Below are 25,379 nucleotides of genomic sequence, written 5' to 3'. Positions count from 1 at the left end.
TCCGGATGTTGGATCTCCCTCGGCCTAAAGTCTCACCTCACAAAACCGAATTTCGTTTGGGGACAACAAATCCTAGTCCTACACCTCCGCTCAGTCGCTCACTCCCCTTCTAAATCCTGTCTCTTACACCTTCATAATGGCCGGAAAAGCTGCTCCCTCTTCTTCGTACGACTCCCAGGAAATCAATGATTCAGTAATCAAGCGTAAGCCTGAAATCCAAGCTTCTGATTGTTCTACAATGAAGAAAACAAAACTAGATGCCTCAGAAAATATGGAGGAACAGCAACCAAAATCAAGTTGTGCAAATGATGCGAAATCTGCTGGTAGTTTCGTTACCATCGAAGCTGCTGCTGCTGAAGATAAGGGCTCCAGGCATACTATGGAGGATGCCTGGGTTGTGTTCCCTGGTGCTAATGCTTATGACTCCGCCAAATTAAGGTATTTTATCAACTATTTACTTGTTTTTTTTTTAATTTTGATTTTTCAGTCTTCAAGACGTCCATTTGACAGTTAATATCTTCAATTGCATATTAATAAAAATAAATTATAAAAAGTAACGGTTAGTCGTTAACCCTAATTTTCTACTTTAACCCTAATTAATCCCCTAATCCTAACACTAAACCCTAACATTAACACTAACCCTAACCCACCACCCCACCCCCGCGCCGCCCGCAACTCCTTCTTCTTCCCTTTATTTTTTTCGCTGTGGGGGGACTTTTTGTTTCGCAGAAATTGGAGGAGGGTGGTGCAACGAGGGTGGGGGAGGGGTGCGATTTCGGGTTCTGCGAAAACGAGGGTGGTGGCGCGGGGGTGGGGGGTATGCTGTGGGGGTGCGGGTGTGGGGGAGGGGGTGAGATTTCAGGGCTGCGAAAATTGCTTGGAGTGGGGGAGGGAGGGTGGGGCTGCGGTGGGGATGGGGGTTGCGAGGGTCGGGGAGGGGGGCTGCTGGGGTGAGGGAGGGGGGCTGCTGGGGCGGGGGTGGGGGTGGGACAGGGGGTAGGGGTGGTGGGAGGGTGGGGGAAGGGTGGTTAGGTTTAGGTTTAGGGTTAGAGTTAGGGTTAGGATTAGGGTTAGGGTTAGGTTTAGGTTTAGAGGTTATTAGAGTTGAAAACAGAAAATTAGGGTTAATGACTAACGGCGGTTAACGTCGTTAGTCATTAAGGGCATTTAAGGGTACCCCGTGTATTAGTTTGAAACTTAGGGGTACCCTGTGAATTTTGAAAACTTGGAGGGTACCAGGTGAATTTTCTGAAAACTCGGGGGTACTTGGTGAAAAAACCGTATTATATATTAGTGCTTTGACTTCTGAAAAAACAAAGGGGTAATCTAATAGTTTGAAGGAGTATTACAATTATATATCTTGACTTGAATATGTTTTAAACAAGGCAAATGATATGGAAACTTTCGTTTATTTAGTGGTTAAATCTGTTAATTTTGTTATGGTAAAATGTCTGGCAAAAGATAGAATGATCGTAACTTCTAAGTTCTCTAAGTTAACGATGTTTTTCCACAACGCATGTCTACATTTGCAAAGCTTCATGCCATTTCTCTATGATAAGAGCATCATTTGTCGAATGGATAGGACTATGTGAAGGCCTCAAGCGTGTTTGGGCTGGCAAACGTCTTCCTATACTTAATTGAAACTTTATTAGAATTAATGTTAACATATAGGAAGTCTGGTTCAATTTTTTCTAAGAAGTCAAACTTTTGGGGATAGTGAACGTGGACATGAAAATATATAGGTGAGCTAGAGAATGGTGTTCTTTTTATATAGGTGAGCTAGAGAATGGTGCTCCTTTTTACAAGTTAATCTATTCTACTGTATGTTCTTTTGGACTGAATTAATGTAAATTCAATTGAGTTCAAACAAGTTAAGCTCTTCAAGCAGAATCCCTTAAACCTGCTCTGTTAGCTCATCAAGGGTTGGTGGGCGGAAGAAGCGGATTGTTCAATCCTATAGCTATACATACAATGCCCTAATTAATTTCCTTTTGAAAATTGAACGGGCGAAGGCCGGGGATAAAATCCCCCCCTCACCTCAGCTAGTTTCCTCTTAGAGTTTCAGTTCAGTTCACCTTAGTTCAATCCAATCCAATCCAAAAGAACAAGGCCTACCTCTTAGCAATGGCTTCTAATTCCATGTTGCAAGCCTTTTGTGGAACCTCTCAAAGATGGGATGTAAATTTTTTAGAATTGCACTTGAAAAGAGTATCAAGAGCGAGACCCATATAAGATGAAGGAAAATACTTTGTTCCACGACCAAATAAATCAGGCATGTTCCAGATATGGAACCTCAGTTATAGCACACTCTGACCCTCATACCTAACATAGCTTCGGAAACCTCAAGCGCACTTCAACTCACCGGTCTTGTAAAGAAGCCATTGATAGACACTTTTTTCGTTTTGACCCAGATTCAAAAAAATGAGCAGCACATCGGACATTTTTCTGGCCGACGTCAAATCCAGTAAGCTGTCAGTCGCCGGAGTTAATTTTTCCAGTAAGCTGTCAGTCGCCGGAGTTAATTTTTCCAGTAAGCTGTCAGTCGCCGGAGTTAATTTTTCCAGTCAGCTATATCATCTGAACTTACCATTATTAGTTGGAAGCACCAACTTGACATGGTGTTTTACCTGTGATTCTGCCTCTTTCTCCCCCGAATAATGTCTTTCTCAATTTTGAATGAAACCCATTAAACCCAGAAAAAAATCCTTATATAGTTCATTCGTTAATTGATCTCTGCGACCAAGGAAAGGTTGAGAAGTCATTAATTCACTCAACATGTTATCTTAAAAAGGGTTGCGTGTGGAATCTCTTTTAAGGAAGTTTCTCTTTGTTTATTCGAGGGGTCATTGACAAAGCTGCCGTTACCAAGCACAGCTTAAAGAAATTGATTTACAAATCTCTTCTTTTTGGAATGATGTAGAACTTGTATTTTACAGGGAAAACAAGAATCTGTAAGTCAATGAAGGGAGATATGAGAGGAGAGAGAAAGAGCAAAAATGGTAATTTAAGTGGGTAGGAGCAATGAATGAAAACTAGTGAAGGTGAGAGTCGTGAGACATTTCAAATTGAAACCAACATTGTAGTCATCTTGTTGTTGCTGCTGTCTAATGGTGATGATAATGATGTCTCACTCAAACTCCCATACCATGTGCTCAATTAATACCATCACGTGACATCTAACCTGCTACAACAGGTTGGTAACCTGTTGGGTCCTATGAAGATCACGAGACGCCACACTTAGGACGTGTAGGGAATAATCGATAGTTGGAACCTATAAAAAATAATTGGTAATAGTTGGACCACATGTGTCAATTTTTCCTAAATTAGAATATGATTAGTATTCTTGATGGGGAAAATGTTTTATTTGGAACAAGAGACTGAAATATAGCATCAGAGGACTAGGGGTCCTTCAGGGACGACAGATTGAAACTTGAAAGATAGTGTTATAATCAAGCTCTACAGTATCTTCAAAAGACTTAGGAAAATCCCATTAGATGGTACCAAAGGGAAAATACAACCTTGTTCCTTCTCAATTAGTATCAATATTGCAGAAAATTTTAGCAATCGTTATTAACCGTATAGTAACTGAAGGATACCCTAGAATGTTCACCTCCAATGCGAGATCCTGCTTTTACGCCTTCCAATTGTACGTGTTTAACCCGTAAATTTGAGAAGCAGAAGGCAGACAATTGGTTGTATAAGATCTCCTGCATAAGATTGTCACGGCTCTTTTGTTATTTTTGTTCTCATTTTCTTACCTTCTTTCTTTCTCTAAGGAATTTAACTTTTACTATTTTATTATTGGTGTGTAACTGGTAATTGGTTGGCTTACTTGCTCCTGAGCCTCAAAAAAGAGAGGAAGATGGGGATTATAATGAAGCTAGTTCTCATTTCTTTTCTGGAGTTTTGACAGATGTGCACACTTTGCTATATATGATGGACATGGAGGTCGGCTAGCAGCTGAATATGTGCGGAACCATTTACATTCTAACGTTCTTTCAGCAGGATTACCACGTGAGTTGGTGTGTTTATGTGGTCTCCCATACCTTTGATTTTTTTTCTTAGATCTTCCTTATAGATACTACCTCCGTTCTCTTTTAGTTGCAACGTTTGACAAATTGCACTATTCATGTTCTCTTATTTGACCACATTTATTGATTTATATGTTAAACAAAATATAGTCATGTGGGGTCTTGTTTGATTCATTTCGATGTAAGCTTTCATAATATCAAATTTTTATAATTTTTACTTACATACAATTAGAGATAAAACGATTTGAAATTGTACATTGGCAAGCGTGAAAGTCAAAACGTTGCAACTAAATAAAAACAGAGGTAGTATTTTGTTACATCCTTTTGGTCAAATTGTGTTAAAGGTTGTTAACTTTGTTCTGAAAAATATATTGTTTTTATTCTGTACTAAGAAGCTACTGTTCTACATTTTCTACTTTCTTTCTAATGATTTGTTACAAACTATTGGGTAGAGTTTCCAATTTACTATTTGCTGTAAATTACATGTGTCTGGGTACGCCTGCAAACAGACTAAAAGAAAATATTTTACTTTGATTCACATATCTAAGATGGATGTCAGCTAGACTTTCCTGCTAGTTTAATTTTTCGTATTCAAACTAATACAGTTCTTAGGTATGCATTATCTTATATTGTTTCGTTTTCTAAACTGCAGTTGGATGTCAAAGCTGCCAAAAAGGCGATTCTTGAAGGTAATAATCCATGATTTCCAATTGGGTGACTAATGAACTGGAAAATTGAAACTTCATGCTATCAGCTGATTCCTTTTCAATATATTCACCAATTGCAGGTTTTCGTACAACTGATGAAGCTCTTCTTGTAGAAAGTGCAGCTGGTAGTGCAATGATTTTTTATTTATTTACGTGAGCTACTCTTCTTACATTCTTATTAGGTGATCGTTTTTATTTGTTTTTTTTTTTAAAATTAGGTGATCGTTTTTAATAGCTCATACTTCCTATTTATGATAATCCATACTTTAGATCAATGCGTTGAACATGATGATAATGAAGTAAATACTACAAATTATGTGTTAGAAGGAATCGTTCAAGCATTACTTCCAGCTATGTGGTACAGGGACAGCACTGAAGTTGTGTCCCCAATACTCGGTATGGTGGGGGTGTATTTACAGCATGGGTTCGCTCAGGAGGGGCTCCAGAACGTCCGTACGGTATCAAGCACAACTACACAATATAAGTACGGTGTTGGCATTTATGGGGATGTTTTGGGGACGAAAATTCTCATTCAACCGTGTGTCCCCAAAGTTTAAAAGTTAGCTCTAACTAAAAAAGGAGGGCCGGTGTGTGAAATAGAGCCGTTAGTTGTTGGGAAAGATAGAGAGACTGTGTTTTTCATTTTCATCCTATATCTCTTCTAGCCCCTTTTTACGTGATAACAGATGGTGTAAGGTGTAAGAAGGATTGAGTATGGTTTGTGTTTCAAAAAGTAAGCTGAATGACTTTTGTTTTGTGCATAAAACCATATATTAAGTGCAGCTAATAACTTAGCTACTGGAGTATGCAATAACGTTTAGACTTCAGTTGGACTTTGCTAAGCTACAGGAATTTTAGTTCACTTTAAGCAGAAATTAGACAAGGAAATTAGGCTAAGGATAGTAGTTGTATTGAAGATTAGGGAAATCCTGCAATTACAACTCCCTCACATTCGAGAGGTGAAGGTTCTCTCCCACTAAAAGAACTCACTAAGTTTACACAATTTTCTGGATGCCTTTCTCTCCCTTTCTCCTGGGTATTTATTACAAAAATATTTACTACAGAGTGAGTCTTAGTGGCCTAACAAAATGACAGGTGGCTAACAGACTAACCACCTACTGTCACAATATTCTCTTCTTAGCTCAGTACATTCCCCCTAGTGATCTCAGTCCTCACTTATCAATGACAGCTGTCTTCTTTCTTCTGTTATAAGTATATAAAATAGGAGGAATGGGTTGGGCCTTAGCAATACCCCCCAGCCAAACTGCCACCTTGTCCTCAAGGTGGAACTCAGGGAAGCGAAGCTGGATGGCTTGAGCATCCTCCCAAGTAGCATCAAACAAAGGCAGATTAGCCCACTGGATCAACACTTGTGAGACTTGAGCTGGTTGGTGAGGAGAGTACTTAACTCCCATCACAGCGTGAGGGTGAGCTTCTAGGACCATATCAGAGGTAAGTTGGGCAGGAATGGTAGGTGACACTGGTTGATTCCCAGGGGCCACCTTGAGTTGTGACACATGAAAAACTGGGTGGATTTTGGCATGTGAAGGGAGCTCTAGCTTATATGCAACTCAGCCAATTTTACTCAGGACCTTGTAGGGCCCATAGTATCTGGGTGCCAATTTCTCATTCAACTTCTTGGCTAGAGAATGTTGTCTATAGGGTTGCAACCTAAGATACACCATGTCTTTTGGAGCTAACAGTAGCTCCCTTCTACTTTTGTCCTCCTGATGTTTCATGGAATGTTGTGCCTGTAGGAGCTGAAACTTCAGATCATCTATCACAGAATCACGCTCCAGTAGTTGCTCTTCCAAGGTGCCAACTGCAGTACTGCCTTTCTCAAATTTGTGCAACAAGGGTGGGGTTCTGCCATACACAGCCTGAAATGGGGTGCAGCCTGTAGATGAATGGAAAGAGGTGTTGTACCAATACTCTGCCCATGGTAACCACCCTGCCCAGGACTTAGGTCTTCCTTGGATAAAGCACCTAAGATAGGTTTCCAGGCCCTTGTTAACCACCTCAGTTTGCCCATCAGACAGAGGGTGGTAGGCAGTACTTCTGTGTAATTGTGTCCCCTGTAGCTTGAACATCTCCTTCCAAAATATGCTCATAAAAACCTTATCCCGGTCAGACACAATGGAAGAGGGAAATGCCTTCCCAGGTTTATACTTGATTTCGAAATCATAGCCTAACAATTTGCTAACCCATTTTTGATATTTGGGGGCCTATCTCCCTCTGCTCCAGTAAATATTTCAGACTCTGTTGGTCTGAGTGGATAGTGAAATGCCTTCCCAGGAGGTAATGTCTCCACTTTTGTACTGCCAAAACCACTGCCATCAACTCCTTTTCGTATATGGACCTACCTTGAGCCCTGGGCCCCAAGGTTTTACTAAAATAAGCAATGGGATGTCCTTGTAACAGCACTGATCCCAACCCATATCCACAAGCATCTGTCTCTATCACAAAAGGGAGATGAAAATCAGGCATGGCTAGGATAGGATCCCTAGTAAGAGCCGTTTTAAGGAGGTCAAAGGCCTCTGTAGCTTCCTTGGTCCAAGAAAAACTGTCTTTCTTTAGCTGTTGGGTGAGAGGTTGAGCTATATTGGCATATCCCTGCACAAACTTTCTATAGTAGCCAGTCAACCCCAAAAATCCCCTCAATTCGCGCAATGTAGTAGGCAAGGGCCACTCCAGCATAGCTTGCACTTTTGTCTTGTCCATGGCCACCCCGAGATGATGTGCCCCAAATATGCTATTTCAGTCCTTCCAAACTCACACTTCTTCTTATTGGCATAAAGCTGATGAGCAGCCAATAACCCCAGAACCTCTTCCATGTGACCCACATGTTGTTGCATGGTAGAGCTATAGATTAAAATATCATCAAAAAATACTAGCACAAAGCGCCTGAGAAAGGGTTTAAAAATCTCCTTCATGAGACCTTGAAAAGTGGCAGGTGCATTGGTTAGCCCAAAGGGCATAACCAAAAATTCATAGTGACCCTCATGGGTCCTAAAAGCTGTCTTAGGAATGTCTTCTTGTTTCATTCGAATTTGATGATAGCCTGATTTCAGATCAAGCTTAGAAAAGACTGTAGCTCCATGTAACTCATCCAATAGTTCTTCTATTACTGGTATGGGAAATTTATCTGGGACCGTAGCTTTGTTTAAGGCCCTGTAATCAACACAAAATCTCCAAGAACCATCCTTCTTTTTTACCAACAATACGGGGCTAGAATAAGCACTATGGGAAATTTGCACTATGCCAGCCAATAACATATCTTTTATCAAACTTTCTATCTCATCTTTTTGCACTTGGGGGTATTTATAAGGTCTCACACTGATGGGGTCAGTACCATGCTTAAGAGTTATGGCATGTTCATGATTTCTAATAGGGGGTAAACCAGTAGGCATGTGAAATACCTGTTCATGTATGGCCAGCACTGGTAAGAGGGCAGGAGGGCATGAGCTACTGCCTTCGTCACTGGTGGCTCCACCTTCAGCTTGCTCCAGTTGATTCAGCTCCACCAAAAAACCTCCCCTTGCCTTCTTGATGGTTCTCAACATAGCCTTGAGGGATATACAGGCCCTACTCAAAGCGGGTCTCCTTTCAACACCATTGTGTCCCGCCCTTGAAAACTAAGGTCTGTGTTTTCCAGTTAGTGGTCATGGTCCCTAACTTCTCAAGCCATTGGATACCTAATATTATGTCTGAGTTCCCCAAGGGTAGGGGTAAAAAATCTTCCATAATCACCACCCCCTGCATCACCACTTCCACCTGCTTGCACTCCCCCTCTCCTTGTACTGCAGCTCCGGTTCCCAAGGAAACCCCAAAGCTCTTGGATGGGCTGACTGGTAGTTGTAGTCGCTGGATAGTTTCAAGTGAAATGAAGTTATGCGTTGCACCTGGGTCAATCATGACCACCACCTTCTCCCCTTTAATGGAGCCTTCCAGCTTCAAGGTTTTTGGGCTAGTTAGCCCCATCACGGAATTCAAGGAAATTTCTGGGCTAGGTTGGTTAGGTGGGTTCGTGTCTGGGGTATGGGTCTTCCATGGTGGTATCTGCCAGTTCAATGCCCTCTTCCTCTCCTTCTTCGTATGTGAGAAGCACACTGAGCTCCTTTTGTTTGCACTTATGGCCCACGTGCCACTTCTCATCACACCTAAAGCACAGGCCCTTCTCTCTTTTATACTGGAGATCTTTCTCACTTAGTCTCCTAAGTTCACCAAGGGGCTTGGCTATAGGCAGCGTTTTTGTGATCAGGTTTGGGCTGGATTTGTTTGGGCTAAGGGTGTTCGAGGCTGTGGAATAAGTGGAGTAATTTGATTGGGCTGGTGTGGCAGGCTTGGAGAAAGAGGTTGGGTGATAGTTCTTGGCTGTCACCCAGGAATTTTGTGAGTACGAGAGATTTCGGCCCAAGGCCTTCTGTTTGTTGTCAATTCTTAGGGCCTGGTCCATGGCTAGCTCCAAGTTTCTGGGTCCAGTAACCCACAACTCATTCTTCACCCCCTCCTTCAACCCACTAATAAATTTTCCCAACGCCACTTCCTCCGTTATCCCTTCCAAAGGTGCGATCAACTCGATGAATTTTCTCAAGTATTCTTCCACGCTGCCGGTCTGCCGGAGGTCCATCCATTGACCATACAAAGTTCCGGTGACCGATGGTCGGAACTCCTTCAACAGTAAAGCCTTGATTTCCTCCCAACGATGGATGGGGCGCCGGCGATGTTCCCATTGGTACCACAAGAGGGCGTCCCCATCCAACGAGACCACCGCAGCTTCCACCTTCTCTTCCTCCGTCAAACGGTAGAAGTGAAAAAATCTCTCAGCTCGCATGATCCACCCGTCCGGGTTGGCCCCGTTGAAAATCGGTAGGTCAAGCTTCTTCGCACGCCACCCACCTCCGCCGCGGTAACCACCTCCAAATCCTCCACTCAGCCTCACCCCATTATCATCTCCAAATGGGTGTTCCGCCTCAAAATTTCTCTCCTCTTCTTCCACGTTGAGACTTCGTCGGAGCCGATCTCCCCCCCACGTTCTGGGTCTTTCCCCCCTGCACGAGAGCTTTCCGGTACTTCTCCTTCGTTTTTCGAGAGGGCTTGCCTGATCTCTTCCTGAAACTTATCGAGATTCCGACGATTGTCGCCGATCATCTGCTCATGGTCCCCTCTAGCTCTGGAAATCCTTCCTTCCAGTCGCTCAGTAAGTTGGGAAAATTCTTCCCCCAGTTTCTCCATCGCCTTGTCCAGACTTCCGGCGACCTGAGTGGCGATGGCCTGTTGGAAGACAACCATAGCCTTCTCCACGGCGGTTTCTACTTCAGAGGGTATAGCAGCTCGAAGCTCCGTCAACCCTTGCTCCAACTGTTCAATCCTCTGGGTGTTTGTGGAATTAACCACCATCTTTCCCAGCTCTAAACCGCAACTTGCTCTAATACCAAATGCTAAGCTACAGGAATTTTAGTTCACTTTAAGCAGAAATTAGACAAGGAAATTAGGCTAAGGATAGTAGTTGTATTGAAGATTAGGGAAATCCTGCAATTACAACTCCCTCACATTCGAGAGGTGAAGGTTCTCTCCCACTAAAAGAATCACTAAGTTTACACAATTTTCTGGATGCCTTTCTCACCCTTTCTCCTGGGTATTTATTACAAAAATATTTACTACAGAGTGAGTCTTAGTGGCCTAACAAAATGACAGGTGGCTAACAGACTAACCACCTACTGTCACAATATTCTCTTCTTAGCTCAGTACATTCCCCCTAGTGATCTCAGCAGGGATAAGTCCTCTCACTTATCAATGACAGCTGTCTTCTTTCTTCTGTTATAAGTATATAAAATAGGAGGAATGGGCTGGGCCTTAGCAGACTTATGAGGTGCATCAGGATATATCTATTAATCTCTTCAGCAATAAGTAAAAAAAAGAAATATTACCTCTCTTTAAGAGTGTTCTCCCCACTTTCTATTGGAGAGTATCCAAGGAATAAGGGTTTAGGGTGTGTTCTATTCAATTTATTTTGACTTATTGAAACTCATCAGAACTTGTTGAAACTTGTCAAAGCTTATTTAAACTAATCTAACTTGTTTTTTCAGAAATTAGTGAAAATAAGTTGAAGAGCCTCATTGGTGGTCCATTAGAGTCACACGGGTGGTTGTTGTGAGGGAAAAGGTAGATAATAACTAAAACTACATCCTAAAAAGGAAAGTGTTGTTAAGAAAAAATTATAAAAGTGTATACAAAAGTCGTATCCCCTAGTATATATCTAAGATTTAATTTGAATTTTTTTCTTTTTTTCTTTTCTTTATATTATCATTCTCTTGCCATACCCATTTCTTGATATTTACAATTGCCCATTTTGTTCCTTGTATCTGTATAATGCCCCCATAACTATGCTACTTAGAGTTCCAGTTTTCACACTAATTGTAATGGTGGTTGAAATGAGCCGCGGGTAGGGGGGTAGACTACTTTAATAAAAAGATATAAATGATTTTGCTTCTCTTTACTTCTCTGTAGTTAGTCTAGTATGTTTTTCTAACTGAACTTTTCTCTACTTGGAGTATCGACCTATGATCATAGCTAGTGTCACTTTATCAATTTATCTGTGGTGCTTTGAAACAACCTGAGCGCATGAAGGTTCGGAAGAATTAGATTAAAATGAAGGGAACAACTTGGACAGTGTTTTCCCCTTTGTTAACTTAGCACATTGCCTCTGAGTGCGGTCTTCAATTTTGTGGTGGAAGGCAAGGTTTTGGGTAGGGCTGGATTGATACAAATCCCAGGTCATTGTCCATCTAAAGTCAACTTGATTACAAGAGTTGTATAGTTAGAATGAAGTGGATTTTTATGGGATATGGAGTGACTTTTAGGGGATGAGCGTCCTTTAATGGAATATGGACATATGAGGGGACTTTGTAATGGGATATGGGGTGACTTGTCAGCAATCTTACTGTATATACAGACCTAAGATAATAATTTGTGATTATAGTTTATGTACCAGAATACTGATATGGTAAGGGGGGCCAAGTTAATAATTTCATAGTAATTTACTCACTTTTTTTTTAATATACTTACATGTATAGATCTATGTTACTTGTTTCTCATTATTCTGTGCTATGTCTCCAAACTGATACTTGTTATATGATAAAATGTTTCCATATTCTTGGTCTAAAAATGAAGTGTCAAATGTCCATCGTGCACACCATATGTGAGTTATGACATAGCCACACGAGTACTTGAGGTGAAAGGGAAAGTTCAAGTAACATAGGGGGGGGGGATTGGAGGAAGGTTGTTTAATACTTCCTCTGTTTCGTTTTAAATGCAACAAAGGAATATTTTATATCTCACAAAGTATACCCCTTTGTTGCATTTAAAACGAAACAGAGGAAGTAGTAGGTTTGAGCCATTTTGTGAATAAACAACCTTTTGGTGCATCAGTACACATGTGATTAGTGATTATATTTCTTTTAAGGGTTTGATGATGAGTACATTCACTTTGCACATGTGACCCAATATGCTAATGTCTTCTTTGGGACGAAAAACCAGTAGAATGCCTTTTGTAAAATATGCTAATGCTAAGTAGCAACATAATCATAAGTAGCTTCTTAATTCTATATAATGAATGCCAAACGAAGGCTAGATATGGTGGTCAATTATTACACTTAGTGTAGGCAATATATAATCATGCTCAAGTAAGGGCATTGGAAGCCATTACTAACCAAACAAAGTGAGTAATCAAAGGCTTATGATAACATTTTCCTTTCTTTCTGTGTTTTGAGTCCTCGCCTATCCCATGAACTGGACCGAACATCCCCATAATCTGTTTTTTGTTTAAACAAAAATATCTCTAGACTTGCAAGTTTCTCTTAAAACCAAATATTACGTTATAAATACATGCGTGGCTGATTGTAGCCCTTAGGATGGTGTTAATGGATGGTTCGAGATTGTTAACTCTTTGTCTAAGCTAGAAAGAAAAAGTCAACACCCCAAAATGTACAATTTAGCTATTAGAGGTAGCTGTAACTGATAAGAAGCTTTCTTTGAGGCTGAATGATTCTTGTAAAAGGGTTCCTCTCACAATTAAAGGGGGTTCAGGTATAAAATTGTTTCGAACAGGATAGTGGGGAAGGGTTTTCATTTGTGTTGAACCCTTGTTTTAGCAATATATTTATCATGTTTCTCTGAAGTCTTGGGGACTATGCTGTGACATTCCATCTCTTGTGTGCAAAATCTATTTACTTTGTCAAGATAGTGGCTCTTCATGTTCTTCTTCACCTTTTGCTTTCTAGATGTATATGTTCTTAGGTTTTACCATTGACTCAGGGTACTGGGGGAGGGTAGAAAAAACAGGAAAGCATGCCGCTGATGCTGAGCATGGAACTCTTGGCATAATACTAATATCATAGGGTTGATTGTGAGCTTATACTCATGAAACTTAAAAGTTTTCTTGATAGCATATCAGCAAATTCTTTCTGGAGTTACAGCCAACTGTTTAGTAGTTTTGTTACTTCTGCCACTTTATTGAATATTTTTAGAGTTTGGGAACATGAAATAAATTGCTAGATGTTCCTCGAATTTCTTAGTTTTTGTTCGAACACAACTCTCTCCTCTCTATTTATCTGGTGTATTTACTGTGACAGGTGGTTGGCAGGATGGTGCTACAGCTGTATGTGTATGGATACTGGGACAAACAGTAAGTCCAATCTGTTGATTGACTAATTTATGGCCACTTTTCTGGACTACTTGCTGATCAAATATATTGAACTTCATAAGTGCCTGGAATGAATTGGTTCATTTTTTATTTTTGATAACAAATGATCGTTTTTATGGAGTTTGATTAGTGCTCCATGTTTTTTAATCTCACTTGTAATTGTGACACTATCAATACTTAGAGAGAATCTCTCAAATTTTGCCAATTTATAAGATAAAATATAGTCATGTGGGGGTCTTGTTTGATTCGTCTCAATTAGTACTTTATTAATATTCAGCCGTCATAATTTTTACTAATATATAATTAAAGATATTTAAGCTTAAAGATGTACATTGTTAGATTCGCATAGGAAAGTGAGAAAGATAAAAAATCACAGGGAGTACTTTTCTGTCGATTGAGTTGGATGAATGCTCAAATAATATTAATAAATATTTTAACAATAATAATAATAATAACAATAATAATAATATAATGATAATAATAATATTAATGATATTAACAATTATAATAAGAAGGATGATAATAACAATGACACAACGACAATATCAATAAGAACAATATAATAATAGTAATAATAATAATAATAATAGTAACAACAACAAAAACAACAATAATAACAATAACAATAACAATAACAATAACAATAACAATAACAATAACAAACAACATACATAAACATAATAATAAACATATAATAATAAACAACATAAACATAATAATAAACAACATAATAATAATAAACAACATAATAATCAACAACAACATAAACATAAACATAAACATAAACATAAACATAAACATAAACAACAACATAAACAACAACATAAACATAAACACAAACACAAACACAAACACAAACACAAACACAAACACAAACACAAACACAAACACAAACACAAACACAAACACAAACATAAATTAATTAGAATATGTAATCACCATTAATTACTTGACAAAATAATGATGATGATACTAATAATGATAATGGTAATGGCAATGGCAATGACAATTTTGACAATTAAAGTGGGACAGAGTAATAATTTTCTCTATTTGAATCTTGAAATTGTTTGCTTTAATTCTTTCCGCTTCGTGCATAGCTTAACAGGATGAGGAATTTATAACAGGAATAGAATAATCCCTAATTATGTTGGCCTCGCTATAAATTGAAAAGCAAAAGAAGTAAAAATCTGACTTTTAAAAATAGTTGTACACACTTCCGGAGTAACACATAAACGTTGAAGACTTGAAACATCCCCATTTTAGCTTGGATTAAGGCTGAAACTTGAAGGTGAATTGCTTAATTTCGTGATTGGAGCTAACAATTCTTCCACAATAGAAGCTGGAGTCTCTAGTAGTAATTCCCTCATTTTAGCTGATTTAAGGCTTAAATTGAAGGTGAAATTGCTTATTTTGGTCAGTGGAGCTAACAATTATGCCACCTTTTTATGGTGTAGAATTTACCAGAAGTAGGTATTTGAACTAAGGGGGCCTTTGGTTAGGGGGTTACAAGAAAGGAAAAGGGAGAACATCGATTCCATTCCCTTAAAAGTTGTTTGGTTGGGGTTTTTTGCTTTTCCCTTTCCCCTTGCATTACCCGAAATCCCTCTACTTTGATTCCCCACCCCCCGCCCCTCCACTTAGGATAGCTTTGGGGTAATCTGAAGTTAGGATAATATTGCAAGATATGCTGAAGTTAGCCTTTTGTTGTTAATTATTGCAAGATATGCTGAAGTATTTTCTAGTTATAAGCTACTGAGTATTGACACAAGCTTTAGTAAGCTGGAACCCCTCTATTTGGGCCTTTCTGTCTTTTCCTTTGCACCCTTCATTTTGCATCATACTTAGTGTCCTATTCGATGCAAGTCATGCAACTTCTTTGTACAGAACTCTATGTGGACACGAGGCATTATAATCCAAGAGCACTCATTAAGGAAGAAGAAATTCTCAGCTCTGCGCTTATATTGGTGCCTTTAGAATGTAGACAGTATATCTGGACCTTATAATGTGCTGTGTTTGGACTCCAAAGTCCTGTTCAGCTATTGGTCTACTAGTATTCTATGCACATGTTACTTGTGGCTTAGTTGGTGATATGTATGTGTTTATGCTGTATGGTTGTTCTTTGTGGCTCCGTTTGGTTGAACTGAAAATATTTTCAATGGAAAATGATACAAGTGAGAAATTACTTTCAAGGTGAAAACACAATTGTAAATTAAATTCCCTTTTTTGGTTTCTTGCATGAAAAGTTAGAGAGAACAGAAAGAATGTAAGTGGAAGAGAGAGGATGAATGGGAGGAGGGTAAGAGGAATCGAAGGAATGGGGGGGGGGGAACAGTTGGCATCCCTTCCTTTAAGAAGGAAAATCACCCTTGGGAGAACTGTATTCCATCATTTGAAAAACTATTTTCGGCCCTTTACTCACCAAACAAGGGAAATCGGAAGAACCACTTTTCTAAGACAATGTTTTCCACCCAACCAAACACTCTTTAGGTGTTTTACTTCGAAATTGAGTGTTATTTGATGTTTATGGATAATTCTGTTGATGCTCTTGTCAATAATAATGCCACTATAGGTTTTTGTAGCTAACATTGGAGATGCAAAGGCAGTGGTGGCGCGATCTAATAGCACTATTGACCAGAATGACGCAGATGATTTCAGTCCATTGAGGGCCATTGTTTTGACAAGAGAACACAAAGCTATATATCCGCAAGAGCGTGCTCGAATACAAAAGGTCAGAAACCTTTTTGTTTTTACTCGTGCAGCTGTGGTAGAAGATTGTTTGGAGCTTTTTGTCATTCAAAATTTTTAAGGGGTTGTGTTTCTTTGCATTATACACTAGATATTCTTGAGTTCTTTAACATTCATGGTGGACTTCCATGTGAAAACCAAAACAACCAAGGTTGTGCACTAAGTTGTCTTGGCAATATGAGATAAGTTCCATCAGCTACCTCCTGAATGGAGAAGTAGACTTTGGCTATAGGAAAGTACATGTAAAAGCAAAAGTGTAAGTACATACACAGGTGCAAATAAGGATAGAAATAAGTCTAGCAAAGTGAAAAAGAAAGGAAATTAGTCTAGAAAAGTGAAAAAGAAAGGAAATTAGTCTAGAAAAGTGAAAAAGAAAGGAAATAAGTCTAAGAATACAAAAAAAGAAAGGTAGAAAAAGATACTTCCTCCATCCCTAAATAGAGTTTTCATTTTTCCATTAATGTATGTTCCAAGTAGATTTTCCATTTTCTTATTTGGTATGGATCCACCAATTAAAATATTATTTAACTTTAACTTTGTTATATTACCCACTTCCCCACATTCTCTCTCCTCAATAAACAATTCATGAATAGTGTACCAATTTCAATTTTTAATTGTGAATAAATACAACTAAGGTCCTACTTATTATTTCTTCTTAATACTTGTTCCCAAAAGAAATGAGAACTCTATTTAGGGACGGAGGGAGTATATATTGATGAGAGCTTTGGCATTAAATATAAAGAATCATATAGTTTTTTTTTTTTTTACTAAACTACTATTTATGTGCAATATTCTTTACAAGATCCAATTATGATGGTCTTGGATGATTATCTTTTCGTACTCTTCTTTGGCCATTCTGCTTTTTGTATAGGAGAGATTCTTTCTCTCTTAACTAGTGATTATTGAGTTTGGTATTTCACGTAGCAACCCGATCTCATCCAATTCTCAATTGGATGATCACTTTTAGTGTCAATGCTTATTGTATATATTGTATGCAGATCGTGACCAAAGAATTCACCTAACATTTTGACCTCTAGCAACATAGGAACTTGAATGCCACATCTCTTAAATGTAAAAGTTGTTCCCCTCACTCCAACTCTGCAACAACCTAAATATTCTAATATTATTAGGGATGTAAATGATGCGAGTCGAATTTGAGTTTGGGTAGCTCAACTTGGCTCGCTAGCATTTCAAGTCAAATTCTAGTTTGGGGCAGCCTGAGTCGACTTGCAAGCGTTTCGAATCGAGCTCGATTTGAGTCAAGCTCTCTCGAGTTGAGTTTTGACCAAGTTGATCACGAGTAGCTCGCGAGCTGTCTCGTCTCATTTACACCCCTAAATGTGATACATGGTCTCTTACTCTAATTATCATTCTCTACCATACATGTTGCATCAAGGTTGCAGCCATAATAACTGTTGTTCTTATGGAAGCGTACTTTGTCGAAGTGTCACTTATGATGGCACTTGATGCGCTAATTTTGTATATTGGTCTTCTGAGTTGCTTTTTGGCCATATCTGCTTTGTATTACTTGGGAAATAGTGATTGTCAAGCCAAAGAAGCAGATAGATATGGGCCGATAAGTCGTTTGTTGCCTTATATGAAAAGTTGAAATTGCCACCAAGAGTTCCAACTATGCTCACTTTGCTTTAAAAAATCCCAACTATTAATAATATTGGAATAATCCCAACTTTAATAGTGTCTGACTGTCTTCCCAGCATAGACCTGTGTGACTTCTGACCTAATGAACATATAAAATTTGTTTCTGTTTAATAGGTTATGAGTCACATCCCCAAAGTTAGGAATACACAAGTTAATTCGTATTCGGTCTGTTCAATATAGAGGGGGGGGAGCTGATACTTGTGATGTCAATTTTTCCTATTTAGAAACGGGGTCTATTGTAATAAGTGGAATTTAATGGAATAAATAAGAAGAGAATAGAGAGTAATTTTGGTAATTCTCAAATGAGATAAGATTACATTCGAGCGGTTCGTCATCACTCCTAAAAAGCAAAACACACTTAAGAATTTCTTCATACCTCGTGTTTCTAGCGCCATCTGCGTTCATTACTAACATTCAAGGCTCATGCCTTCCCATAATGTTAGTAACTTTGCCTCGTCATTTCTCTAAAGAACAACATCAACAACACCTGGGTCAGCTAACATGAACTGTCATAAGGAACCATATGAGAATTAAAACAAGTAAAAGAATAAGTTAACGAGAGTAAACAAAGAAAAGTGAGAAAGTGAAAGTGTGCGAAGTTAGACGAGAGAATACATAAGGAAAAAAAAAGGAGGGCGGGGTAAAGTGGAAACCAAATTATTAGGATGTCAAAATAAAATTTGAAGAAGTCTTAAAAATCATGGTGAAAGGAGATGTAACGAGGAAAAAGAACAAATGTGAAGAAAAAAAAATTAATGTTCTGAGAAAACCTTAAGAAAGAGAATAAATATAATTATAAGCAAGTGCCCAACTTACCCTTCTTGTTGCGCTTAGTGTAAGTGAGAACGGACAGGGGCTTTCTATTGGTGCATCACGTTACCTACCGCCTGAACCTCCACCTTGTCCTTAAGGGGGAAAGCTGGAAAGCTGTTGAATGATGTCGAAGTCTTTCCAACTGGTCTCAAAATCTACTGGCCACTAAGGCAATACCTCTACCGTTAGTGGTTTATTAACAGAGGGAAATTTGAGCAAGGACTGGCTCTATTACCAGCTCTATGTCAGAGGTGACTGGTTAGGGATCATAAAAAGACTTTCTCCAACAGCCCGTCTGAATTAGCGGTGGCATTTGGGCAGCTGGGTTCGTGGCCCAGAACCGGACCGGCTAGGGGAGAAGGTGGGTCGGTTCAAGTGGGCTGGGCTGACGGTTTGGGAGGTGGACTTTTTTTCAAGGGGGCTACAAAAGTATAATATATAAATATTATGTTATTACAATTAATAATGTTATGTGATTATAATTACTGTATGTAATTATCATTAATGTTATCTTTCTTCGTCATTAAATTATTATTATATAACATTTTAAATTGTAAATTTCAACATATTTATATTTCATACTTTTGAGTAAGAATTATTATTCAAAAAATCTGATCTGGGCCACTTGGCCCGCCTAGACCACTGTAGCCCGCTTGAAAACGCTTCAGCCCACCTCCCAAACCACCAGCCCAGCCCACTTGACCCAGCCCACCTGGTCCGGTTCTAGTTCATCTCCGGCCCACCTGCCCAATTGACACCACTAGGATGGGGTATTCATGTTTTTAGTAATTATTCATTCACCGAGTATATAACCAAATAGTTTAGTCATTTTACGTTGGAAGAATACTTCTTAAACTAGAAAATGCAGATTTGAGGATCAAAGTCCATTGATATGAATTTTTTACTACCGGCTTCTGCGACATTGCAAGCTGACCGGCTCACGGCCAACGCAACCGCATTCACGATTCTATCCCTTGTGGCTTATCATGTCTATTGCCACCCGTACAAGCAGAAATATGACCTAAATTCACAACTGTTGCTCTATCAAGCTCACACTTCTTAGCATTACTTCTTAGAAATATGACCCAAGTGATGGAAATAGTCTTGCACTACTTTCTCATCTGCAATTCAGAAGAGGTCTTATCTTTAAATATGGGTTATTGTTGATGCAATAATGTGTACTGAGCCTTGATCTTAGTTCTGACCACTTACACCAATTATCTGGGAGCAATTAGACATAATTGATTACTCTTTGGCACTCCTTTTCTTTTGTAATATGCTTCAGGGCCTTCGTATGCCTTGAAATGCCAACCATCTTTATGTGATCTTGAATGTGTTCAGCGTGCTGTATATGCAGGCTGGTGGTTCCGTTAGCACCACTGGACGCTTGCAGGGTCGTCTTGAAGTTTCTAGAGCTTTTGGGGATTGGCAATTCAAAAAGGTTGAAAGCTATATGAGACATATCTTTATGATTATTGAATCTTTCTGTTCTTTGCTCAATCTTTATCTTCTCTAAGAAAATTGGTGACTAAATCAGAAAACTACTGCAAGTGTGCTATATTGATGCGTGATTTATCTAGTAGATGTTCCTTAAGAGAATCCAAACATGTTTTACTTCTAAATAATGTTTGAAATTTAAACTAATATTCTATAAGCGAACCGATATGGCATGGTATTGTGAGATTATTGCAATATAGTTATTTTGATGTCCTTTTGATTCTTCACATGTGGACGTTGTTCTGACTAGTTTCATTCTGACTTGATTATGGGTAATAATGTACACATACTGAGGGAATTCTATCAGACCATGTTTTCTCTCATATAAAATGTCCTTTGGCTCTAGTTGCTTCTGATATACCATGTTTTGTCTTGCAAACTTTTGAAGTACCTAGTGATTAGAAAAATACCTCGTGTTTGCTAAGACCACTGTGCTCAATAAGGTGGGAGTAGGGACGTTTTCTAGCCTTTCGTTTTTCGTGATGATCATTTGCATGGGGAAATCTTGGTTGCGCCATTGAGCTCTTTTCATCGCATTATTAGACTAGACACGAGTCACTTTAATAGGTTTTAAGGTTTATTTATCGAAAATTACTGTTATTGATGGTGTTGTTGTATCTACCCTGAAAACTTTTAGCTGCGCTTCATTTTTATGTTTCTCATATGGTTCTAGTCTCAAATTTTCTACTAGTTCAAGGGGTTGGAGACATCCTCTATCCAGAGGCATTTGATTTCTGTTAGTCCAATAAGGCCTAGGCTAAGCTCAGGGGCGGATCCAGGATTTGGACTGAGGGGTAGCGTAATATTGATAACTATGTATCAAATATAAGGAAAAAAAATCTTCATAAACTATATACATTTGGAAAGTTATAAAATTCAAATACAACCTAAAAGTAGTCTTTCATGTTGAGTTTTCCAAATTCTAATTCATCTTATTGATTTTGATGAGAAATAGTACTTGATGGAGAAAAAAGTTTGTTGGTTGAGTTGGAGGAAAATTTGGATTAAAATTATATCCACTTTCATTTTTGAAATATTTCTTATGTAATCTCATTAGAAATTCACATTCTATTAAAATTATATCCACTTTCATTTTTATTTTTTTTTAACAAAAAATAGCACAGCAGTAAGATAGCTTTGTATTAAGCAAGATTTAAGTAATCTCCTCCTAATATCCCTTACTTTCGAGAGGTAAGGTTCTCTCCCATTACATCACTCTTCATTCTAAATTTCTGGATACCTCCCTTTTTGGGTGAGGCCCCTATTTATATATTTACACACATGCCTTTCTCTCAGGGCTTTCTCTCTCTAGTACTCATAACTAATTTCTGTTATGATGTCAGGAATTATGCTATTCCTTCCTCCACTACTTTGTTGCTATCCTCCACTCCCATAATCCCTGTCGTCCCTCCTTGTGTGAAGACTTCTGGACCCTTCCTTCCTCTCTTCCTCCTTGCATACATGTAAATAATAGGTGGGTGGGAACTGGGCTTAGCAGCAACATGAATGTCTTAAGTGTTACAACTAGGGTTGAGGTGAAACCCACAAAATTTTGGAAAAAAATAAGGAAAAATCTGGAAAAAGAAGAAAAAGGTGGCCTTAAAAACATCCCGCGCATTGTAAATACAATAGATAAGCTTTGGCTGAGTGTTCCGTGTTGAGATACAGGCTACTTGTTGCACGCGGGTTAGAGGTCGAGGACTACTCCCCACATGTTTTTTCCGAGTTTTGCACATATGAATCTTCTACTTCTTTACTATTTAGTCTTTAAAAATTACAATTTCTTTGTCTCTATTTTATAGTAATTATTTGAAAAAAATTTAATCGAATGCTTAATTACAAAATTTGATTGGTTGGATTGAATGTTTCAATATATGTGAATGTTTGGATTGAATGTTTGGATAAGTGGATATATTTGAATGTTTGGAGTCAATGTCTAGTTTGATGCCATAATACTTCCAATTTTAAGTCATTACTCATTTGCTGCAAAAATGGAATTGAAAATTTTGAATACTTGAATTGAATGCTTGGAATTTGGATAAATTAGAATACATTTGAAGTATGAAAACTCGTAGAATATTTTTTCAGTTTATTTTTTTTGAGTGTGAAGTCCCTGTAGTTATCGGTTGTAATTCCTTGCTTGAATTAATGTATTGTATTTTTAAATCAATTGTATATTCTTTTAACGACTCATTGATTCCGAATCCACGTGGGTGAAATCCTCGATCTACCACAGGTTACAATATAAAAACAGAGGGATTATATGTTGAAACTGGGAATGAAAAGACCATCTGGTAAAAGGGATGTGCTGTATATTTTATACTGCCAGTTCTAACATAGAAAAAAAGGGGAGATGTGTAGAAGATGCTTAAGTGGGACTAATATGGTGGAGGTAGTTCTCATAGTGGCTAACAATTGCAGGTGGGTGTTATTGCAACACCACACATCCAGTCATTTGATCTCACTCAAAAAGAGCATTTCATCATTCTTGGCTGCGATGGCCTTTGGGGGGTATGGCTGCGATCTCTTCCATCATTTTGTCTTAATCCTATGCCTTAATGTGGAAATTAATGTGATGGATGTTGTCATTATAGGTGCTTGGACCTAGTGATGCTGTTGATTTCGTGCACAAGCTGCTAAAAGTAAGTTGGCGGAGTTGGAGTACAAAATTTACTATATATGATGAGCTCTCTATTAGTATGATTAATCCTTCAAATTCATGGGTATATATATTTTTCAGTTCCTGGCAATGCAAATTATGCTAACTTTACTGATCTCTGCAAAGGTTATCTTATGTTCTCGGATCGCACAGTATTGTTGTGCACTTCTGTCTATGCTTCAAATTACATTACCTGCCATGAATATTTTTACAACTGTTTAATTGCTTTTTTTCGTTCTTTTCGCACATGAGGTTCTATGTGTAAGTACCCTTGCAGTCATGAATCTAGGAAAGAAATGGGAGTTGCTTAAGCCAAAAAGCCTTAATGTAGAACTGGATGGGGGTGAAGAGGGGAGAAGAGATATACAGGTGCTGGAGATAAAAGAGCAGGGGATGAGAGGAAACCTGGAAGAAGGAATTAAGAATCTTAAAGCATATTCTAGACACTTCAGAATTTACAGTATAACTTAAAGAACCTGAATGCATATTATAATTCTCAAATGAGTGTTTCATTTGGATTGTGTTTTGCAGGACGGTATACCTGTTGCTGCTGTGTGTCGCCGGCTTGTCAGAGAAGCCGTTCTTGATCGAGGTTGCACTGATAATTGCACTGCTGTAATCATTGTTTTCAGTCGCAAGTGAGACAACGTTGATCATTGTTTGAGAAAGTAGGCATACTAGTCTGGGCTGGTAAGTTTAATGAGCTGTGGGGCATGCCAGTAGACGCTCCCTGCATGTCTGTCTAAAGATATGAACTTTTGATATTATGCTGTGCAATCTGTATCCTGTACAATCACTTAAATCTTATGGCCTCGAATGCTGTGGTCTTGAAGTATGTAGTTTAGTGTACTATTAGATAAGTGCGTTTTTATGATCATAATTTGCTGAAGTTGGCTTGCTGAATGTGCATATGTTGCTTTATTGGTTTTGCATACACGTTTGTCAGAATAAGCTCTTCAAGATCATAAGGTTAGCAACAGATGATACATTGCTCTTATCATTCCGATCGAGCAATGCTTTGATAAGATTATTGTAATTCCGAGAAGGCACAACTATCAAGAGAGTTAGGGAGAGAAGATTAGGGACCACAAGAAAGATCGTAAAATTTTCCTTTAAATCCAAAAAACATAAATTAACATTGAATGTATAATTGTGCTTTGAAGTGTGAAAAGGTGTTCAGTGATGACTACGCTTTTTTATTTGGGCAAACATGTAACGTTACTAGACTTGTATGTTGTAACTAGTGTTTTACTCAAAATTTGCTTAGGAAATACCCCTTCTGTCTTTTTTAAATTGTTATATTTTACTATTTTTGGGTGTCTCGATTTACTTGTTATATTTGGCAAATATTTCTACTTTTAGTATGTGATACATTATTTACTTCTATATCCTTATTTTTGTCTTTAATACACACAAAGAGAACTAATTTATATGTAATTGCTTTACTTTTCAATGTTCCCCACATGTTTTTTCTTGGTAATTGTGCAAAAGTGGATGTAGCAACTAAAAAAAACAGAAGTATTATTTATCTTTTCATATCATGTTAAGATTTTTTAAAATTATTATTATATAAATATTATGATATACTTCATTTATTTCTTAATAGATGCATTATATTGACTTTTATGTTATTTAGATACTTTGATCATATTTAATTATAATATATAGAGATAGATGTATTTTTTTTTTTGGGGAAAAGCTTTAAAAAATTTATATTAACCAACATAAAGTTCCGCCAAGGTTTAAATACCTGACAGAACATCATCAACAAAAACTTGTTCTACCCCATTCGAAGGGTTGACGCGAGCAAGCAAATGAGCTACAATATTCCCTCCCCTCTTAACGTGAGAAATAGAAAATTCTGCAAAAGTAGAGCTGAGCATAACAATATCTTCCACAACCAAATCTAGGGACGAGCGTCGGTAGTGCTGTTGTTTTATAGCCTTCGACAAGTTATATGCATCATATTCTAGCTCCACCTTCAGACATCCAGCCATTCAAGCCTCTTGCAAGCTAAACTTTGCGGCCATGGCTTTCGCCATTGCCACACTCCACCTTGTCCGATACCAATGTACAACAACCTGTACCACCTGGCCTTGAGCATCTCTGATAACCGCTTCGACTCCCACCGCATTATCATCCAGCAAGGCTGCATCAGAGTTAACCCGCACCTACCCCTCACCAAGAGGCACCCAACTAGCTCGTGAGATTACAGGCAGCGCTGCAATATGTTCTTGAGTCTTAGTAACATAGTTAGCAAAATCGTTCACCAATTTTAGGAAACCCACAACACTAACCTCGACATTACTCCATGGTTCGTCATGCGCAATAGAATTATGGTAAGACCACGCAGCCCAAGCAAGGGCACCCGTCTTTTTTCCATTCTTAAACGCAGCCAAACAAATAAGTTAATGAATGAGGTTTTCGGAGCATCAACTAGATAGTGAGTAAACGAAGAGTTTTTCCATATGGGTTGCACTAAAGAGCAGTCGAAGATTGCATAAACAATATCTCCCTCTCTCCATCCTCAATAATATGTCTCTCACGTAACCTATCCTTAGTAG

General features: G+C 38.4%; 1 protein-coding gene across 1 annotated transcript; it reads left to right on the top strand.

Moving 5' to 3' along the window:
• On the top strand, positions 1-23,718 carry LOC104908243 (probable protein phosphatase 2C 8). The gene is made up of 10 exons (XM_010697338.3): positions 1-438; positions 3,914-4,022; positions 4,684-4,720; positions 4,819-4,863; positions 13,372-13,424; positions 16,012-16,170; positions 20,017-20,100; positions 22,578-22,667; positions 22,751-22,798; positions 23,347-23,718. The coding sequence occupies exons 1-10, from the start codon at positions 137-139 to the stop codon at positions 23,455-23,457; spliced, it is 1,038 nt and encodes a 345-aa protein (XP_010695640.1). The 5' UTR covers positions 1-136; the 3' UTR covers positions 23,458-23,718.
• The last annotated feature ends 1,661 nt before the right edge of the window (positions 23,719-25,379 follow it).

Source organism: Beta vulgaris, chromosome 5, assembly GCF_026745355.1.
Source record: "Beta vulgaris subsp. vulgaris cultivar EL10 chromosome 5, EL10.2, whole genome shotgun sequence".
Taxonomy (NCBI): Eukaryota; Viridiplantae; Streptophyta; class Magnoliopsida; order Caryophyllales; family Amaranthaceae; genus Beta; species Beta vulgaris.
This window is presented reverse-complemented; position numbering and strand designations above follow the sequence as displayed.